Source organism: Eucalyptus grandis, chromosome 5 (genome assembly GCF_016545825.1).
Source record: "Eucalyptus grandis isolate ANBG69807.140 chromosome 5, ASM1654582v1, whole genome shotgun sequence".
NCBI classification, from domain to species: Eukaryota; Viridiplantae; Streptophyta; class Magnoliopsida; order Myrtales; family Myrtaceae; genus Eucalyptus; species Eucalyptus grandis.
The window spans coordinates 2,948,801-2,966,944 of NC_052616.1; the positions used below are offsets into that span (position 1 = coordinate 2,948,801).

The following is an 18,144-nucleotide window of genomic DNA, read 5'->3' on the forward strand; positions in this document are numbered from 1 at the left end:
TTTGTCAAAAATAAAAGAACAAGGGAAGTCATCTGTGAGTTTAGATACCGAAAGGAGGTTCTTCTTTATCTCCGGGACAATTAGAACATCGTTAAGAGGTAATGTATTGTTCTTTGTTTTGAGCCAGTGTTGCCAATGTGAGTTGTGTAAACATGATCCATTGCCTATCATAACGGTATCATGTCCTTGATATTTAGAAAAAGTATGGAGCATACCAGATCAGCACTAATGTGATTTGTAGCTCCAGTCGAGATACCACTCACCGCCCGTTGAGTCTTCAATATGCATTCTTTGTCAAGGCCTTTGGAATATCTTCGTTTTGATAAGAATTGTCAAACCGATACCAAGAACGAAGAGCATCATGTCCGGACTTTTTACATATTTGACACTCTAGTCGAATGCTACTTGTTTCTTTTTCATTCTGCAAATTTTTACTTGAGTTTGCGGAAGGATAAGTCTTGACATTTTGGTACCTCGTCGTGAGTAAGTAGTATAGGGCCTAAACCCTTGGTTTGTTGTAGGGATAACATTTCTCCGTCTAGGGTGTTGATTTCCTTGCCCCGGGACTGAAGATATCCGTTCTGCACTCGATATCTCTCAAAACCACGACCCCTATTGTTACCGGTTACGCCACGACCATAACCCGACCACCCTCGTATCCTCCTTTCAGATATAAATCCGAAGCTTGAGAAAAGTAGTTTTCATTTGTGGCATCTTTAGACTGAACTCGAAAACTGTCTTTGTCCAAAATACGCCAAATTCGGATTGAACCGACTCCTAGAAAAGTTTTTGAGTCTCAATTCAAACCTTTCTAATTGAGCAATAACCTCATCATACTCCGCCGAGGCTTTAAACAATATATGGTTGTCCGAAAGTTCTCATACTGGACCTAAACCTTCCAATACACCAAACATCTTGGTTATATCATCCACAGTTTGCCTATTGCATTCAATCGATCACATATGGATTTATATTCCCGAGATAATCGGCAAGGGTTTGTTCATGCTTATGACATGTTTGCAGTTTCCCCTTAATTCAAACTCTCTAGCAATTGATTTGTAAACCTTTTTCGAAGAGTTTGCCATACTTACGGTGATGTTTCTAATCCAATGATTAGGCTCAAAATATTTTAAGAATGTATGACTCCAGAGATCCATGATGAAATCAATCGACTGTTCTAATCCAGTCGATATACTGGATTAATAAGATCGGTTTCACAACCTTCATCCTCTGTTTGCAGCATTCGATTCGAGAGGGTGAAGGAATATCTCCATTAACAAAACCAAATAAATCTTGGCTTTTCAAAAACCTTTGGATCCGAGCTTGCCACAATAAGAAGTTGTCCTCAAAGAAGTTTGATTGTGACGAAGTTTGTGATATTCACATGTATCGGAAAGGATATTTTGGAGTTCTAATCGCCATTAATATGATTCTTTGAAGAAGATGATAACAAGAGTGCTTATGAGCTCTAAACCCGTATGTGTTTACCTTGAACCAGAGGGCTTCAAAGTGTTCGTCTACTTTTCCGGGCTTGATTCACGATCCGGGTTACTTGATAGATTCTATTCTCGACGCAGGGTTGATCTTCCATCTTCCCTCCGATACCATGAGAACTTATAGAATCAAGAATACTGAAGATGAAGATGAAGAATGACAATAGATGATCTCGTGAAGAAGTTTTCGATTCCGTATTTCCATTCAATTGAACAAAAGAAGATGTTCTCCATAATCATCAACCGATTACAATACCTCTCTCGTATATATGCGGAAAACGAGAGGACTAACAACTAGAAAAACAAACTAACTAACTTTCGCTAACAAACTTACAGCTAAGCAAAACAGAACAGCAATCTTGAGACTTTGGTAATCCGCAAACAATCTTGAGACTCAGCAATCTTGAGACTTTGGTAATCCGTGTCTTTGACATCTGTATGATCTCCACCGTTGATGAAACTCATTATCCATGAGTTATCAATTTCTTCAACTCTTTTTGCTTCTTGACTGCCTTCTGGTGATCCACATCTATAATTGTCGAGGACTTCACCTCCTGTGATTGACTTCTCAATATTGCAGACTTGGCTTCTGATCTTGATTCTCTAACACCACTCATCGGTCGGGGAGACGGTTCGGACCATGCGTCTGAGACGGCCGGGTTGGACCGGTCTCGATCGTTCTCTCTCCATGCTTCTAAGCCGACCGGGTTGGACCGGTCTCTCTCTCTCTCTCTCAACTGAAGAAGAAGAAGGAGAGGAAGCAGGTCGGTGCGAAACGAGCAATGGCGACCTCATCGGCGAGCGGAAGAGGGAGCGGCGGCGGCACCAGAGAAGGCGGCGCGAAAGCCATCGTCGCCGATCAAATATCGCAGGCCGTTCAGTCCACCTCCAATCTCCTCCACCTCATGCAGCAGTCCTCTCCTTCCCAGGTTCCTCTCTCTCTCTCTCTCTCTCTCTCTCTTTCTCTCGATCTCGATCGTGTCTGTTTCTAGCAAGCCGGCGAATCCGATTCGCATACGTAGAGGCATCTCAAGTACGTAGGGACAGGATCGGTCCGAGTGTGATTTTATGGAAATGGAGCAAGTTCTGATAGCTGAAGATGCTAAAACATTTCTTTTTTTTTTTTTGACTTGGTACAATTTTGCGGCTTGAGCGTCGATTATCAATCCGGTGTTGTTCTTTCATTCAATTCGAGGGTTTGAGCTGATAAAGGAGCGGGATTGGGATAATTTTGGGGATTTGCTCTGCTGTAGTAGTTTTTGGGAGGAAGAGGGTTCTCAAGGTTTAAGCTTGAATCTGGCGACTGAGGAAATGATTCTCCACGTTGATTGTCCATATGTTGAAGACGGCGAGGTTGGTTTGTCCTGTGAAATGTAATGAGGACTGGGTCAGTTGTCTGGTTTTCATCTGCCATTCGGATTTGCAGTTGTCGAGCGATTGCAATGCAGCTATTTTCAGTGGTTGGTGAATGCTTACCGATTGCTGTCCCGTGTAAAAACTTTTTGACAGAAAGCAGATGCAACAAAGGAAGATGAAAGAGAAATGTAGGAATTGATTTTTTTTAATGTAGCTGGAAATATGGCTGGACAGTGCTCGGGACCATTCGTATGTAGCAGTTAAGCTTTTGGCTTATCTGCTTAAAACCCAGATTAGGAAACTGATGTGTCCCTATCCCGAGAATAACTATAACATTTTCCTGTATCTAAGTTGGTATGCAAATGCCTATTATTGTTCTAGTCATCACAAAGGCATTAGTTGACTGAAGTGTTGGCGAAAGAAGCTCAACTGAAATGATCGTAGTCCAGGCGTGAACCACTCCTCAGTGACTTGGGCAATGCAGAATTATGGACGTAAATATTTTGAGACTGGAATCTATAGAGCAATGTTTTGTATGGTATTTAAATTTGATGCTAGTCAGTTGTTCTTCAAATTAAGTATATAGTTGTCTCAGAGAATCTTTTAGATCTCAAATGTGTTTTAAATGGCTGGTCAGCTTCAAGGTTCTGATTTCGATGTGTGGTTTTTCTTGTGCTACTCATTGTAAATTCTTTCTCGGCATGTTCCCCAGGCCCGGCTCACGATGCTTCCCAAGAAGCTTCTGGCAAAAACAGCAACAATAGGGAATACTGGGCGAGTATGCATATAAATCTGGCTTTGTTGATTGAGAGTGGTGTTCCTCTGCTTAGAGTGCTGATGCCATTATTGCCTTCCATTTTCTGGTGTAGGTCTTGGAAGAAATGCCTCGGGTAATTTCAGCTCTGGATGCTCACGTGGAGACGAGTTTGCAAAGGTTAACGCCTTTGATATTTGGTATCATTTTCTAAATTAAGTAATAGATGTAATTTAGCAGTAAATTTTTTTCTGCATAATGGAAAAAACTGACTAATGCCTTGTGAAAGATGTGCTTAAGAACTGCTATGTGTACAGTGATTATGCCCATTTAGTTGTATGTTTTATTTTTTTGGCAATCTGAAATCTGAGGCTGCAAAGCAATTGTGGCCATCTCTCTTCTTCTTACATGCCGTATGTCGATAAAGACCATGTGAGTATTGTAGTATGAACCATGTCAACTTGATGTTTTCTGTAATAACTTTTGCAGTGTTCCTCATCTGCAAACGGTGGTCCAGTTACTAGCGAACATGGAAAGCAACCAGCTTAATTCTCTCTCGAAAGTTCATTTTGGTCGAGAGGTATTAGGACCTTTCCTCTCCTCACTCCTCTCCTCAACGGACAAAAAATTTGGTTGAAATTGTGTCACACACTTTACCACTGAAAACTGGACTCATGTCCTAGTGTCGGAAGTGTACTTCAGATTCTGTCTCACTCTCATAATCTTCTCTTTCTACTGCATCTTGACAACTGCTCTGAACTTTTCACAGGCTTCTGATTGACGCATCCCTCTGCCAAAGAAATCAACTGGCAAATCAACCTCCTGAAGTGCCATAATTGACTTTGTTTCACTGCTTTACAGCTGAGGTGTTAAACAGGAGATAGAAGAAGTGTGCAGACAGGGTTTTGTCATGGGAAGCTAAGGCTGTTAGGCTTTATTGCATGTGGAGGTGTGCAGTTATCTCTTCCAACTGCTTATAACCTCCATCTTTTTCTTATTCCTAAGGTCGTGCTGTTCCACCTCACAACCTAATTGTATATCTGAATCTCTGTAAGTTTCAAGAATATTGCGTCATTAGTATATGCAGTCTTGGTGGGGAGTGATGTTTTCTCCAGAAGAAACATCCTACCCAGCTGCCAGAAGAGAGTGCAACATTAAAGATGCCATACTTGTTTGATCCATTATGGGCCAAATAAGCAACGCTCACATCATTTGATGCCCCTATGAGCTTGACGAAGGATGCAACCAAGAAGGTTATTCAAGCGTCACTGATGCCAATTAATCTGAGCTCCTGATTAATAATTACACAATGGGATCATGCAACTATTCAGTGGTCTTACCGAAGACTCCTGAGCATATTGAAGTTTTACAGCCTTATTCAGTGGTCTTTTATGTGAGAGGAGGGACTATACTCCTGAAATACTTATTCATGGGTTTCCCATTGCTGTTTATGTACTGTGATGTGTGTAGTAATATGTGTATTTGGCAAACTGTTACTGAAGCTGCCGTACCTGGAAACTTAGAAGTGGTCGGGTGGTCGGGTACTACAGTCAAGGGGATGTTGCAATGAGTGTGTTGCACCTGCTAGATATATACGAAACACCATCTTTCAAAAAGTTGTTTTACTTTTGAAACTTAGTAGTGGTCTAAGAATTTTTTTTGTTTTTTCCAGATCTGTAGATAAGTTGTGCTGGATCTGCACTTTGCATGACATCTCTACGGGATTGCTTATGTTAATTGGCAAAGGATGCATCAACTAGAACGCCGGGTTGATGGGAAGTTTGATGGGTCACTGCTTAAACTTCTGAGTTTGTTTCCCTGAAAAATCTTTCTTGATTTCTTTATAGCCTAAGTACTGATCCAGATTCAAGTTGTCAAGATTTCATGTTTATATAAACTCAACCATGATGTGAAAGTTTCCTTGGCTTTAGGATCCTCGACGATAACAGAGCCCTGCTCCTGCCGAGAAAAGGAAAAATTACCAAAAATATCCTAAACCCATTGTAAGGTAACTAATTCAATCTTGAATTTTTTAATTTGATCAATCTAGTTTGAACTAATGAAATCATTTCGGCCAATTTTAGTTGAAAATTGTTAACATGAATAATATGGATACCAACCATTTTAAGTGGTAAGGTTGGCGGTGATATGGATAATTTTTTTTTTTCATAATTTTTTTTGTCTTTTCTTTTCTTTCTCTTTTTTGGGAAAAAAATATCAGAACATATTGCATTAATGCTATCTTAGTCTTAGTGAATTGGCACAAATCAAAAAATTTAGAATTAAATTTGCACAATTAAAAGTTGAGGTCTAAATTGGGAACAATGCAATAATTAATCGATGAAAAATATCTTCATTATCGATAACAAATTATGTCTAAGCATTTACGTGAATGATAAAAATATTTTTAATTCATTCATTTTGTAAGAGATACAAATAATCATTTTTTTTAGAAAATATTTCCAAATCATTAATTTTCCAAAAAAAAAAAAAAAAAAAGACGAAGCCTTATTCTTTGAATATTGTGTCGAAATATATTGGAATTTATGAAAAGCAATAAAACATACTTATGCGCCTAAAAATGGGTCGCAACCCGCAATTTAATCAATGCCGTTTGCTAATGAAAAATGCAATATCTATCATAGTAATTCTTTCGTGTAGTTCTCAATTAATCTTTTCCGAATGTCCTATTTTCTTTGTTATATTGTTGAATCTTATTCGAACCGTTCTGGCCATTCTCCTGCTGCGTTCGGCACAGCTGCAAAATGCTGGAAGTGTTTGGCAATGAAAATGCAATGACCCTTGACGCAAAATTTATTATTTCTAAAGGTTTTATGTCCGATGCAAGTCCCATTATAACAATGCTGCTTTCAAGGTTAATGATGTTTTTTCCTAACAAACTTTGCCCCTCATTAAATTATCTAGATTTCACTTTTACCCTCATCTTCAACTTTTTTTTTGTACATGTCGAACGACCGACAATCTAAATCTAGCGCTAATGAATTAGACTTGACACTAGCAAAAACCTCTACAAGGTTGGAGGTGTCGTGACCTTGAAGTGGCATCGTAGAACTAGTGCCCATGACCTCTAGCAAGGCTCATGATGTCACAACCTTCGGATGGTCTCGACAGAAGTCGTGCGACCTATGAGGCCTAAGGTCATGCAACCTTGGCATGGATCGCCGGGGTCGTGGTGGCTCGGCACTTGAGTTGGGTCGGGCTTGATCCACGGTCCTCATGTGAGCATCCGGTCTCTCTCTCTCTCTTTATTAATTTATATATTTTAAAAATTAATTTTTAAATTGAATATCAAATTTCATAAAAACAAAAATGTTCACCAAACACTGTTGTGCACATCCTAAAACCTCCCGTCTTAAAAATCCATGCAAAATCCATTCATATTCTCTATCTCTCTCTCTCTGCACTGAAGAAGAAGCAGGTTGGTGCGGATCGAGCAATGGCGACCTCAGCAGCGAGCGGAAGAGGAAGCAGCACCAGAGAAAAGGGCGCGAAAGCCATCGTCGCCGATCAAATATCGCAAGGCGTCCAGTCCACCTCCAATCTTCTCCACCTCATGCAACAGTCCTCCCCTTCCCAGGTTGTTCCTCTCTCTCTCTCGATCTCGATCATGTCTGGTTCTAGCAAGCTCTGAACCCGATCCGCATACGTAAAGTTTTATGAGCTGAAAACGGGGGAGATGAGGATGCCGGAACCATGTGCTTTTTTCGACCTCGATACCATGTTGCGTCTGGCCGGAGCGTCGTGTTAACAATCCGTGCTGTTCTTTTATTCAATTCAAGGACGTGGGCTTATAAAGGAACGGGATCAGATATTTTTCTGGGTTTGCTCCAAGGTGTTAGCTTGAAGCTGGCATCACGGGAATGATTCTACAATGGTTTGTCGATACGAAAAAAAAACGACATGGTTGCTTTTTTCTGTGAAACGTAGCAAGAAACGAGTGAGTTGTCTCGTTTCATTTGCTGTTTGGAATCTCAGTGGTCAAGTGATTGCAATGCAGCTAATTTCGCTGGTTGGTACCGATATTGTTCTCTTGGGTAATAGTAGGTATAGATTCTTTTTCCTGTACCTGAAATATGCAGGATTCAAGCTTTGGTTATGAGATTAAGATCCAGATTAGGAAACTAATGTGTCCCAGTTACGAGGCTAACTCATGACATTTGCCCATATCTAAGTTTTTTGTGCAAAAGCCTATTGTCTTTGTCGATCCAAAGGCATGAGTCGGTTCGAGTGTTGGCAAAAGAAGTTCGACTGAATTGTTTGTAGTCCAGGCATGAACCACCCCTTGGTGACTTGAGCAATGGCAAGAGTATGGACTTAATTTGTGCTGAGACAGGAATCTTCACAGCAATGTTTTGTATGATACTTAAATTTAGTGCTAGTCATGCAACAATCCAATTTCACAGAGGATTGAAATCCATCGCCTCATGAATTTCCTCAGTTGTTCTTCAAATTAAGTATATAGTTGTCTCAGAGAATCATTTTGGTTCTTAAATGTTTAACTGGCTGGTCGGCTTCAAGGTTCTGATTTCAATGTGTGGTTTTTCTTGTGCTATTCATTATAAATTCTTTCTCGGCATGTTCCTCAGGCCCAGCTAATGATGCTTCCCAAGAAACTTCTGGCAAAAACAGCAACAATAGGGAATACTGGGCGAGTATGCATATAGATCTGGCTTCGTTGATAAGAGTGGTGTTCCTCCACTTAAGAGTGCTGATGCCATTATGAACTTACATTTTTTGGTGTAGGTCTTGCAGGAGATGCCTCGGGTAATTTCATCTCTGGATGCACACATGGAGACTAGTTTGCAAAGGTTAACACCTTTGATATTTGGTATTATTTTCTAAATGATGTAATATAGTGGCAGGTTTTTTTCTGCATAACGAAAAAAACTGACCAATACCTTGTGAAAGACATGCTTAAGAACTGCTATATATACAGTGATTGTTCCTAATCAGTTGAATTTTTATTTTTTTTTTGGCAATTTGAAATTGAGGCTGCCAAACAATTGTGGCCATGTCTCTTCTTCTTACTTTTTGCATGTTGATAATGGCCATGGGAGTTTTATAGTACAAACCATGTCAACTCGATGTTTTCTGCAATAACTTTTGCAGTGCTCCTCATCTGCAAACGGTGATCCAGTTACTAGCAAACATGGAAAGCAACCAGCTTAATTCTCTCTCAAAAATTCATTTTTCTCAAGAGGTATTAGGACCTTTCCTCTCCTCACTCCTCTCCCTGATGGGCAAGAAATGCAGTTACAATTGTGTCACATACCTTGCCTCATGGAAACTGAATTGATGTCCTAGTGAGGAAGCGTACTTCAGATTTTGTTTCATAAGCATAATCTCCTCTTTCTAACGCATCTTGACAACTGCTCTGAACTTTTCAACAGGCTTCTGATTGATGCATCCCTCTGCCAAAGAAATTAACTGGCGGATCAAACCTCCTGCAGTGCCATAATTGGCCATATTTCACTGCTTCACTACTGAAGTTTCAAACAGGAGGTAGGAGTAGTGTGCAGACACAGTTTTTGTCCACGGAAGCTGAAACCGTAAGGCTTTGTTTCACGTGGAGATGTGTCCAACTAATTATAATGTCCATCTTTTTCTTTTGTTTTTTTTTCCTAATGTCGTGCTGTTCCACCTTGCAACCTAACCTAATTGTATGTCTGGATCTCCTTAAGTCCTATGGTAAGTCGTCAAAAGAACTTTGTCACTGTGGTATGCACTTGGCAGAGAGTGACATGTTTTCTCCAGAAGAAACATCCTCACCCTGCTACCAGAAGAAACTGCAATGTTAAGATGCCATACTCGTTTAGTCCGTTACTGGCCAAATAAGCAACACTCATTTAAATCGATGCTCCTCCGTGCTTGACGAAGGATGCAACCGAGAAGGTTATTCAGGCCTTACTGATACCAATTAATCTGAGCTCATGATTGATAATTACACAATTGGATCATGGAAGTAAGATGCCACAGTCCGGTGAAAGTAAACTTTGGCTTATTTTACCGGAGACTGCATATTGTAATGTTTAACAGCCTTACTCAGTAGTCTTTTATGTGAGAGGAGGGACTATACTCTTGAAATACTTATTCATCTAGAAGTAGTCAGGTACTCCAGTTATGGAGATTTCTTTACAGTCTTAAGTACTGATTTAGATTCAAGTTGTCAAAATATCATGTTTATATAGACTCAACCATTGTTTGAAAGTTTCCACGGCTCTAGGATCCTTGAGCTTCCTTTTGCTGAACTAGAATCCTTGAGCTCCTTATGTGAGGCCAGTCCCGGTCACGCCACTATTATCATCATTTGCACCTTGAAGAAACTAGCGACATCGTGTGTAAGTCTGGAAAATTATTAGATGCGGATAAAATTGGAATTTGGAAGGTAAGGTTAACACCATCGGTTTTTGTATTAGTTTGGGAGTAAAACTCATTAATGTAGAGGGCGGAAAAGCATTTAATAAATCGGTAATATCAGTGGGGTTTGCATTATATTATTAGATGAAATTTGGTGTATAGGGAATACTTTACAAAGTAACCTGGGCTCTAAAGTCCGTGGGGGTGGAAGTCGACTCGTGATGTTCGGTAAACCTTTTTTTGAATACTTCAAATTAAAGTTGCCTCGGCAAATCCCAAAAATCAAGACAGGTACATCTTTAGTGTGACCAGGAAACTCTTAAAGAAAGCAACTTCCTTTCAATTAAGCTAACTTTTTATCCCTATTTTACTCTTAATAGGCTTCTCATAATTTCAAGATTACCTTCATCTTCTTCGATTTGTTCATGAGAGAGAGAGAGATGCATCGGTGCCACCGTGCCACCACCATGCTTCGGCGAGTTGCCTTGGAGTTGCAAGATCTTGGCAAGGCTGGTGAGCTCCTTGCGTATGGAAGTCGATCCAAGTGAGGCATATCTTTGCTTGGGTCGTTGGAAGCCCGAAAGCCCTGTCAAGAGGTTGCATGATCTTGGGAGTTACCTATCTTGTCTCCTTCATGGACAGCATCTGTTTTTTCACCTCATTTTGAAATTTAATCTTAATGTGAGTATTTTACACACGCACACACATAATGTATACTATTTGCTTTCAATCAAAGTTTGTTAACTTAGAGTGTTTCGCCTCGAGGAATAGTTTTGAAGGTAAAGTATTGCCAAACTCATCAGAAAAAAAAATGTCACTAAGAATGAAATGGAAACGGCTTCAAAGAATTTCAATAGTGAATTTCAATAGTGATGAGCTTAGGAGATCATTGAGCCAAGTTCAAAGGTTAATTAGGAAAAGATGAGAACTTTGAGAAATAAAAGTTACTTCATAATCAATGAAGCCAAAGTGATTCGATTAATAGGATAATTTAGAATAAAATTGAGTTTTGAAACCTTTACATCTGGGATTTATATTTCCCAAAATCGGCTCCTATATATTGTCAAAAAAATCTCAATAAGAATCTCATAATTCTTCATTAGTGGTCCTAATACATGCAATCTAAAAAAAAAAGCAAAAATCTTTCTCCGGAAAAGAAAAATCGAAACTTTCACAAAATTCTCTAGGGTTTTCGCCGCCGCAGGCCACCCTAACCCCAACCCCAACCCCAATCCCCATCTATAAAAACCCCTCTTTCTCCTTCCCTTGTCACCTTGCCTCCTGCCTCCGCTTCTCACCCTTCCAGCTTCCTTCCCCCGCTCTCCCGTAGGCACATCCTCGGCACTGATTCTGCGTCAAATGTCGGATCTTGTCGTCTTTCTTGTCTATGTTCAAGCGCTTCTCTTTGCTAAAACTCGAAACTTTACGAGGTTCCGCAGTGATGAACTGATTATCTCGTGTACCGGAGACGGTCTCATCTTTGGGATCCGTCCGTGACGGCCGCACAACCCTCTAAGAAGTTCTGAGTTCACGCCTCCTCTCTTTCGGTCTCTTCAAATCCCTCGCGGTTTTGTTCTTCTTGTGTGTTTGTACGTTTGCCTCTCTGTCGGTCTCTCTTTTATTTTTTTCTTTTTTTGGTGTGGCTGTTTCGATCTTTGTGTGGGTTGTTTCGAAATGGGGAGCTGAGCTGAAGCGAGGTGACGATAGAAATTCATGTCTGTCAATCCACTGACTTACAACAGCGTGATGTTATCGTGAATCCCGACAGGTTCCGATCGCTGCTAGCTCCTCTTTCTCTTCCATTAACTTGTTAAAAACCTTTTTTTGTGTCTGTATTGATGCTTAAAGAACCGAACTTTTTGAAAAACTGCGAGAGCAGGCGGGTTTTTACTCTGATTTCTCGACCATTCTGTAGATGGGCAGGTGATGAATCTCATACTAACAAATGGGTAATTTGCGTCTGAACTTATCTTGATGCTACATCACCTTGGAGAACTGATGCCCTACTAGTGTTTTGCTCCTTTTTGGACTAGTAAGTTGTTTTGGACTTGAAGTAAGAACATTTGTCCGACTGATTCTTGCTTGCTTTTGTGGGACTTAGTCCTTTACTTGCTTTTCCCCTATGTGTTTTTGTTATGGATTAATCAGAATTCGATGGTCTGGCCATGGTGTTGAAGTTCTTAATACTATCACTCGTGGCATCTATCGAGAATGATATCTGCAGATTTAGATTTCTCCATTATGCGCCATTGTTGAAGTTCTTTCTTGCACTAGTATCATGGATTACTGATTTGCTAGATTTTGGGACTCACTTGATGATTCAATTCACATTCTCAATTAAATTCAAATCTAGGGAGAAGGTTTTCAATCTCTTTATCTCGTTGCTCTTTCGGAGCTGACATGTTTTGGGAGCTTGCAGGATTAAAGGTTTCAATAGGGTAAACAGTTAGGTGGTCTTGGGATTACCTATTTCTAAAGAACTTGCTATTAGTAAACTAATTGCAAGCGTTAGGTAGTCTTGGGATTACCTATCTTTTCTCCCTTTTGTAAACCTGTATTAACCTTGACCACATGCAGTTGCTAAAATCTGAAATAATTGTTCTTGCCTATAGTGGATATTTATCTAAATCCTTCATAAATCAATGGCTGTGATGTGTTTGGTTTCCAAAGATAAAATTTATTGAAGATACTCATAAAATTGGGATTGTTAGTTTCTAGTAGGGGTGATAGGACCCTGATCTAGTTCGATCCCACTTAAGAACCGGATTGATCCTTCCCCATTTCTAGGATCAGGAATCGGATTGTACTGATGGTCTGGTTTGGTTTGGTTCCTAATTCCAAGATTATTCGATTCAACTCTTGATCTTAGAAATAGGAAACGAGTCCTCAATCAACTCAATTGAATTAATGATAAATCAATTTCTCTTTTCCTTTAAAATCAAGCATTTGCTCTTTACCCATGATAATATCAAAATGCCACAAAATTGAACTTCACACTTAACTAATATTATAGTTAATTTTAGGAATAAGTGTATTGAAAGTCCTAAAATTTGTCATTAAAATGTAATTAAGTTTTAAAACTTTTAAAAAATGTAATTAAGTCTTAAAACTTTCAAAAAGTGCAATCAAATTTTAAAATTGGTTTAATTTCAAGTCCATTGCATTTTTTGAAAGTTTTAAGCCTTAATTGTACTTTTTGAAAGTTTTAGGACTCAATTGCATTTTCATGATAAGTTTAGGATTTCTAATACACTTTATCCTTTAATTTTAGCTAAATGATCAAGAAAGGTATGCTTTGGTTGGAGTATGACTTGAATTTTATGCACAACTTGTTTGCGATCTTTGTGTGACTATTCAATGTGGCACTATTGTATGACTTGTCTAATCTGTTGTGTATTTAGCACTTCATGCAAATGCCTTGAGTGTTGGACTCTTAGCTTGTCTCTATTGCTTTGTCGAGCTATGAATGCCTAAAGTCTTACGTCAAATGGTCACACAAAGAATGTGAGGAGAGTTGTGCATAAAAGTCATCAAGCTATACTCCAACCAAAGCATGTATTTTTTTGGTTTTTTGTCTGAAAATTCTTAAAAATTAAGAGTGAAAATTATTTTTTAATAATTCTGAAAAAAATAAAAATAATAATCATCAGCCCAAGCCCAATCCGAATTGGAAACTAGACTGGCCCCCCTTGAGACCAGACCAAATCAACTTATTCGCTTCAGTCGGTTCCTTTTGCTCACCAGTTTCTAGTGTGGTATTGGTGATTCAATTTGAATGATGCCTTTAGAAAGTTAAACTTTAATCGTGGTATGGTGTTATTTTAATAATCAAATTGTATAAGGGGTGGCTTTATTGTCAATAGCATGGCATCTTTTCAATAAAATATTAATCCTACATTTACTTAATACCTTCTAAAACTTGTATTTGGGAAAGGAGTGGATGGGGTCTGCAAAATAGAAGTCCTGAAAATTTCGAAAGAATTTGAATTTTTGTGAGGACTTGAGGGGTGAAAATTTGCGAAATATTTCCTACTTTTCGTCTCCTCTTTGCAAAAATTTATGTTTCTTTCCCAATTTTCTACACTCATTTTCCCTCCTTCCTTTTCCCAAATATAAGCCTAAAAAGGCAATTAAAATGAGACTGTCCATATAGCTTTAAGGTGGGGATAGCTTCTTTGACACATTATAATAGATAATAGTTGTATTGAAAGGAATGTTCATTATTGTCAGAAAATAATGATAATGGTAGCTATGTTAATGGTTGCATTGATAAGATGCGAACTTGATGACAATTGTAACTATTGTATTCATGCCGTTCATTGGCATGGCTTACACGCACTGATCGCATGTGTTCCATGTCCATTGGCATGGCTGTCACATGCCGATCACATGTGTTCCATGTCCATGGACGGTGTGGATGCGACAGTTGCAATTTTCATTAATAATATGGCTGGTCAGATATCTTACTTTTCTAGTAATGCAAGTTATGAGTTTTGATGAGAGGATTTTTAATTCAATTTTGGCCAATTCTATCTCTAATTGTGATAATGGAACAGATGTGTGGAGCTGCTGATTGTTGCTCTATCCATGCAATGTATTCACTAATTTGTTTATATTTAATATGGCCATTTTTGAACGAGGGTGATGGTATTCTCAGTTCAATGAAATTAGAGTTTTAAGTTGGGTAATTGCATAAGAACCAATGGATGGCAAGATATTATGAGCTACTGCAAATATAATTGAATATGCTGGATGGCCCTTCATGTTGGATCTTGTTATTTACACAATCTTTTGCTCCTGATTTTGAAGAAACATCTTTATTTCTGCTCATGCCTCTACCAATTTTCAAAACAATAGAGAAAGTGGTTTTCCATCTTTATTTACACAATCTTTTGCTCCTGAATATCATGAACTTTTGAAGTAGCTGGACAGGTGATGAATCTTACTACAGCTAATGGGTTTGTCCGTTTGAACTTATAAGCGATGCTACTTCACCTTGGAGACCTGATGCCTTTCTGGATACTCCATTTTTCTTTATTTACTTAATTGGGGGTTGATGTGTAGCAAGTGGTTTTAATCCATAAGTAATTGGATCTCGTGTACATCATCAATTCATTTCCTTCTATGCTTTCATGTTTTGAATCTGATACCATTTTACTTGTTATGCTCTCCAAAGTCTTTCATATAGTAGCATTATTTGTATAATCATGCCAAGACATGTTGTATTAGGTGTTGATCAAGATAGTAATTTAGTCCATTGTAAGCACTCACCCCCTTTATTACCTATACAACTACGGTGAGTTAATCAGTAACGAAGAACCTTTTTTGATGTCTTGACCCTTGGTTTTGAAGTAATCGTTGGGCAAGAACTTGCTTTTCAAACGTGGAATGAAAATTTGGGTGGACAATGAAGAAATTTTTTAATATTCCCACCTCTCCTAATAGAAAAAATCTAAAATTTTGAAATTGTTGGACGGGAAGAGGAGGGAAAACTTAAAATCGTCAATTATTTTTAGACCAAACTCGCATCATCTCTTTTCTCATTTGGCAAGCACAAGCTGCACAACCATAGTCGCATAAAGGTTTGATTGGGGACAAAAAGTTGGTTCTGGGATTAGCAATCTTTACGACTACTTGCAAATGAAATTATGTCATTTCTTTTGAAAGACCATCATATCCATGTGAAATATGGTGATGGAGGTTAGATTATCTTTCATGGCATTTGGCTTTTAGCTGGTGCAGATAAAGATAAGTCGTTCAAGGATCGTCTATTCTTTTCTCCTTCATGTAAAAAATTATCCACCGAGACATAAGGAAGTTGGAAAAGTCATGAATGTGTACAGTTTTTATGGACGGGATTCATCATGATCATTAAATACATTGGGTTCTAGTTGATGCCAACATATGAATCAATGCTTGTGGTGTGTTCCATTCACAAATATTGACATTGTCAAGATTTATCCAAGTTTTGGACTTCGATCTTGGCGCGCAACTCCTTGCTGTCCTTCCCCACCAATTGGAGCTTTTTATTGCATGTGAGAGGACCATTGGTTTCTATAGCTTGTGAACTGTTAAGTTCATTGGTCTCGTGAATTCGACGGTTGATATGTTATAGAGAGAATGGTTTGATCCTAAGAAATAATTTTCCCACCAAGTGGGCAGTTGGTTGGGGTTGGCGGCAACGGTGATATTTGGATTATAGACGTGTGAATGTGGATGCAACATTTAAGGTAGTGTTTTGTTTTGGCAGGGGTGAAAGTCTGGAAGGCATTATTTTCTTTTAAGCAACAAGTAGGGATAAGCCAAAGGAATAGATTGGACTAGGAATTGTCTAAATCAGAGTGAACCAGCCAATTTGGTCGGTACTCGGGGGTGCTAGTCCTATTCTTGACTCCAAGAAATTGGAACTAGTGATTTGCAGTCCAATTCCTGATTCCAAGGATAATTGTTTGGACCGGACCGATTATTTTTAAAAATTTTAATTTTATTTCTTTAAAATTATTAATAAAAATCATTTGAACTCGAAATTATTAGGGATTTTCTCAATGTTGTTGGGATGCAAATATTTAGTCAAAAGGTTGAGAAATATATGTTTTCGATAGGTATATAGCTTGATTTTTATTCATAACTCTTTTGATATGGGACCCTCCAAAAAAGTCGCATGGCTTGTCATTAGAGCTTTCCATGCGAAATGTTGAGAGTTCCCCTTCAAATGAGCATACAAGGACTGAAAGAGGAGTTGCGAATAAAATTCTAGTTATGTGCCTATCGAAGTATGCCTTTCTTAGCCTTTGGCTAAGATTAAGAGTGAACCGTCCAATTCAAAGGAATCGGCCACTTTTTTATTTATTTATTTATTCCACTAAAGAGTGGCCATGTGATTGATCTAGTTTGGTTCCTGGCAGTCCAATAGAATCAATTGCACATGTTCCCACGTGCAAAAAAGTCAAACTCCACTTGTGTAAGCATCAATGTATTTCACGCTCAATCGTAGCCAAAAAAGCCATACTCTAAATCTTAGCCAAAAAGGCTATATGGTTAAAGGTCATGTTTGATTTGGATTTTATAGACAATCTCTTTTATAATCTTTGAGTATTGCTTGATGTGAAACTCTTGGAGGCCTAGAATGTGTTGTCTCTTGCAAGTGAGGAGGAGAGAGCGAGCGTGAGGAGTGAGGGTCTGGTTTTTGGAGCCTGAGTGTTACATCGGATGGAAAGAGAAACTAACGAGTAAGCTTCATCTTTACATAACGAGGAACAAAAAGAGTTTTTGTGGTCTCTTGGCCAAATGTAAGATTGGATGAATGAAGAAATTAACAAGTAGGTTTTCTCTTCAAGTAGCAGGCCATCTTTGTTCCACTACTTAAAGAGGAAAGCTACTTGTTAGTTTCTTCTTCTCTCGATTTCACATGTAATCAACCACCTAAACCTTTTCTTCAAAAAATAATTCTACTTGTTAGTTTCTTCTTCCATTCAATATGGAATTAAGGCTTCAAAAGTGTGTGTATATATAAAACAATTGGTTCAGTTCCTAGTTCCTACCCTGGAATTGAGAATCGGATCGATTGACCACCAATTCCAAGAATAAGAACTAGGAACCGAACTGCCACCCACGGGAACCGCCAAAAACTAGTCAATCCAGACAATTCCTAGTTTAGGTGATTCCCGTTGCACACCCTAGCTAAGATCTAGTGAAGTATTCATTAAGTGTGTCATGCTGACAATTTTTGAAGTATTTTGAATATTTTGCGAGTATAGAGCATATGCTTGATTTTAAAGGAGGGAAACACTCAAATGAAATGTAAGTTCTTGAAATTCGGTGCATCAATGCATCATTGTAATCTTTCAGTTGTTCCATTAGATTGCCCGGGAACTAGACTCGTCTATCCAATCCGGTCCGGTCCGATCCCACGACTAGTCAGTTGGTTCCTAGTTCCAAAATGGGGAATTGGTCCCAATTCCCAACTTCATGGGTAGGACCGGATGGGATCGAGAACTAAACACCCCTGGCAACTAGTCCTAGTCTTTATTGAAAAAATAAAAAGAAAAGAAAAGGAGAAGAAGTAAATTTGGTCTCCGGCCTTTGGTTTTTTCCTGATAAGTGACGGTGGGACATATTCGACGATCCGCTGTTTGCTCCATCTCGTTCATTGATTTATGCATA

General features: G+C 38.8%; 2 protein-coding genes and 4 non-coding genes across 6 annotated transcripts; all 6 read left to right on the plus strand.

Annotated features, from left to right (window-relative positions):
• Positions 1-2,220: 2,220 nt before the first annotated feature.
• Positions 2,221-5,395, plus strand: LOC104443573 (tobamovirus multiplication protein 2B). Its single transcript, XM_010057050.3, has 5 exons — positions 2,221-2,422; positions 3,562-3,627; positions 3,719-3,783; positions 4,093-4,183; positions 4,373-5,395. Exons 1-5 carry the CDS (start codon positions 2,276-2,278, stop codon positions 4,382-4,384), a joined length of 381 nt encoding a protein of 126 aa, XP_010055352.1. The 5' UTR covers positions 2,221-2,275; the 3' UTR covers positions 4,385-5,395.
• Positions 5,396-6,119: 724 nt separating this feature from the next.
• LOC104443572 (tobamovirus multiplication protein 2B-like) lies at positions 6,120-9,674 on the plus strand. The gene is made up of 6 exons (XM_010057048.3): positions 6,120-6,842; positions 7,034-7,201; positions 8,211-8,276; positions 8,368-8,432; positions 8,734-8,824; positions 9,015-9,674. Exons 2-6 carry the CDS (start codon positions 7,061-7,063, stop codon positions 9,024-9,026), a joined length of 375 nt encoding a protein of 124 aa, XP_010055350.2. The 5' UTR covers positions 6,120-6,842; positions 7,034-7,060; the 3' UTR covers positions 9,027-9,674.
• Positions 9,675-11,424: 1,750 nt separating this feature from the next.
• On the plus strand, positions 11,425-11,511 carry LOC120294206. Its single transcript, XR_005551697.1, has one exon. It is a non-coding gene; the product is annotated as a small nucleolar RNA U61 (small nucleolar RNA).
• A 162-nt stretch (positions 11,512-11,673) lies between these two features.
• LOC120294207 lies at positions 11,674-11,760 on the plus strand. The gene has a single exon (XR_005551698.1). It is a non-coding gene; the product is annotated as a small nucleolar RNA snoR14 (small nucleolar RNA).
• A 135-nt stretch (positions 11,761-11,895) lies between these two features.
• On the plus strand, positions 11,896-11,988 carry LOC120294203. The gene has a single exon (XR_005551694.1). It is a non-coding gene; the product is annotated as a small nucleolar RNA Z101 (small nucleolar RNA).
• A 2,916-nt stretch (positions 11,989-14,904) lies between these two features.
• Positions 14,905-14,997, plus strand: LOC120294204. Its single transcript, XR_005551695.1, has one exon. It is a non-coding gene; the product is annotated as a small nucleolar RNA Z101 (small nucleolar RNA).
• The last annotated feature ends 3,147 nt before the right edge of the window (positions 14,998-18,144 follow it).

What these genes read in the sequence shown, in the direction of transcription:
- LOC104443573 (XM_010057050.3), top strand. Translation starts at nt 2,276, where the DNA reads ATGGCGACCTCATCGGCGAGCGGAAGAGGGAGCGGCGGCGGCACCAGA. An exon ending in AGCAGTCCTCTCCTTCCCAG is followed by an intron (nt 2,423 to 3,561) that starts GTTCCTCTCTCT and finishes CATGTTCCCCAG; the next exon opens with GCCCGGCTCACGATGCTTCC. An exon ending in CAATAGGGAATACTGGGCGA is followed by an intron (nt 3,628 to 3,718) that starts GTATGCATATAA and finishes TTTCTGGTGTAG; the next exon opens with GTCTTGGAAGAAATGCCTCG.
- LOC104443572 (XM_010057048.3), top strand. Translation starts at nt 7,061, where the DNA reads ATGGCGACCTCAGCAGCGAGCGGAAGAGGAAGCAGCACCAGAGAAAAG. An exon ending in AACAGTCCTCCCCTTCCCAG is followed by an intron (nt 7,202 to 8,210) that starts GTTGTTCCTCTC and finishes CATGTTCCTCAG; the next exon opens with GCCCAGCTAATGATGCTTCC. An exon ending in ATGGAGACTAGTTTGCAAAG is followed by an intron (nt 8,433 to 8,733) that starts GTTAACACCTTT and finishes TAACTTTTGCAG; the next exon opens with TGCTCCTCATCTGCAAACGG.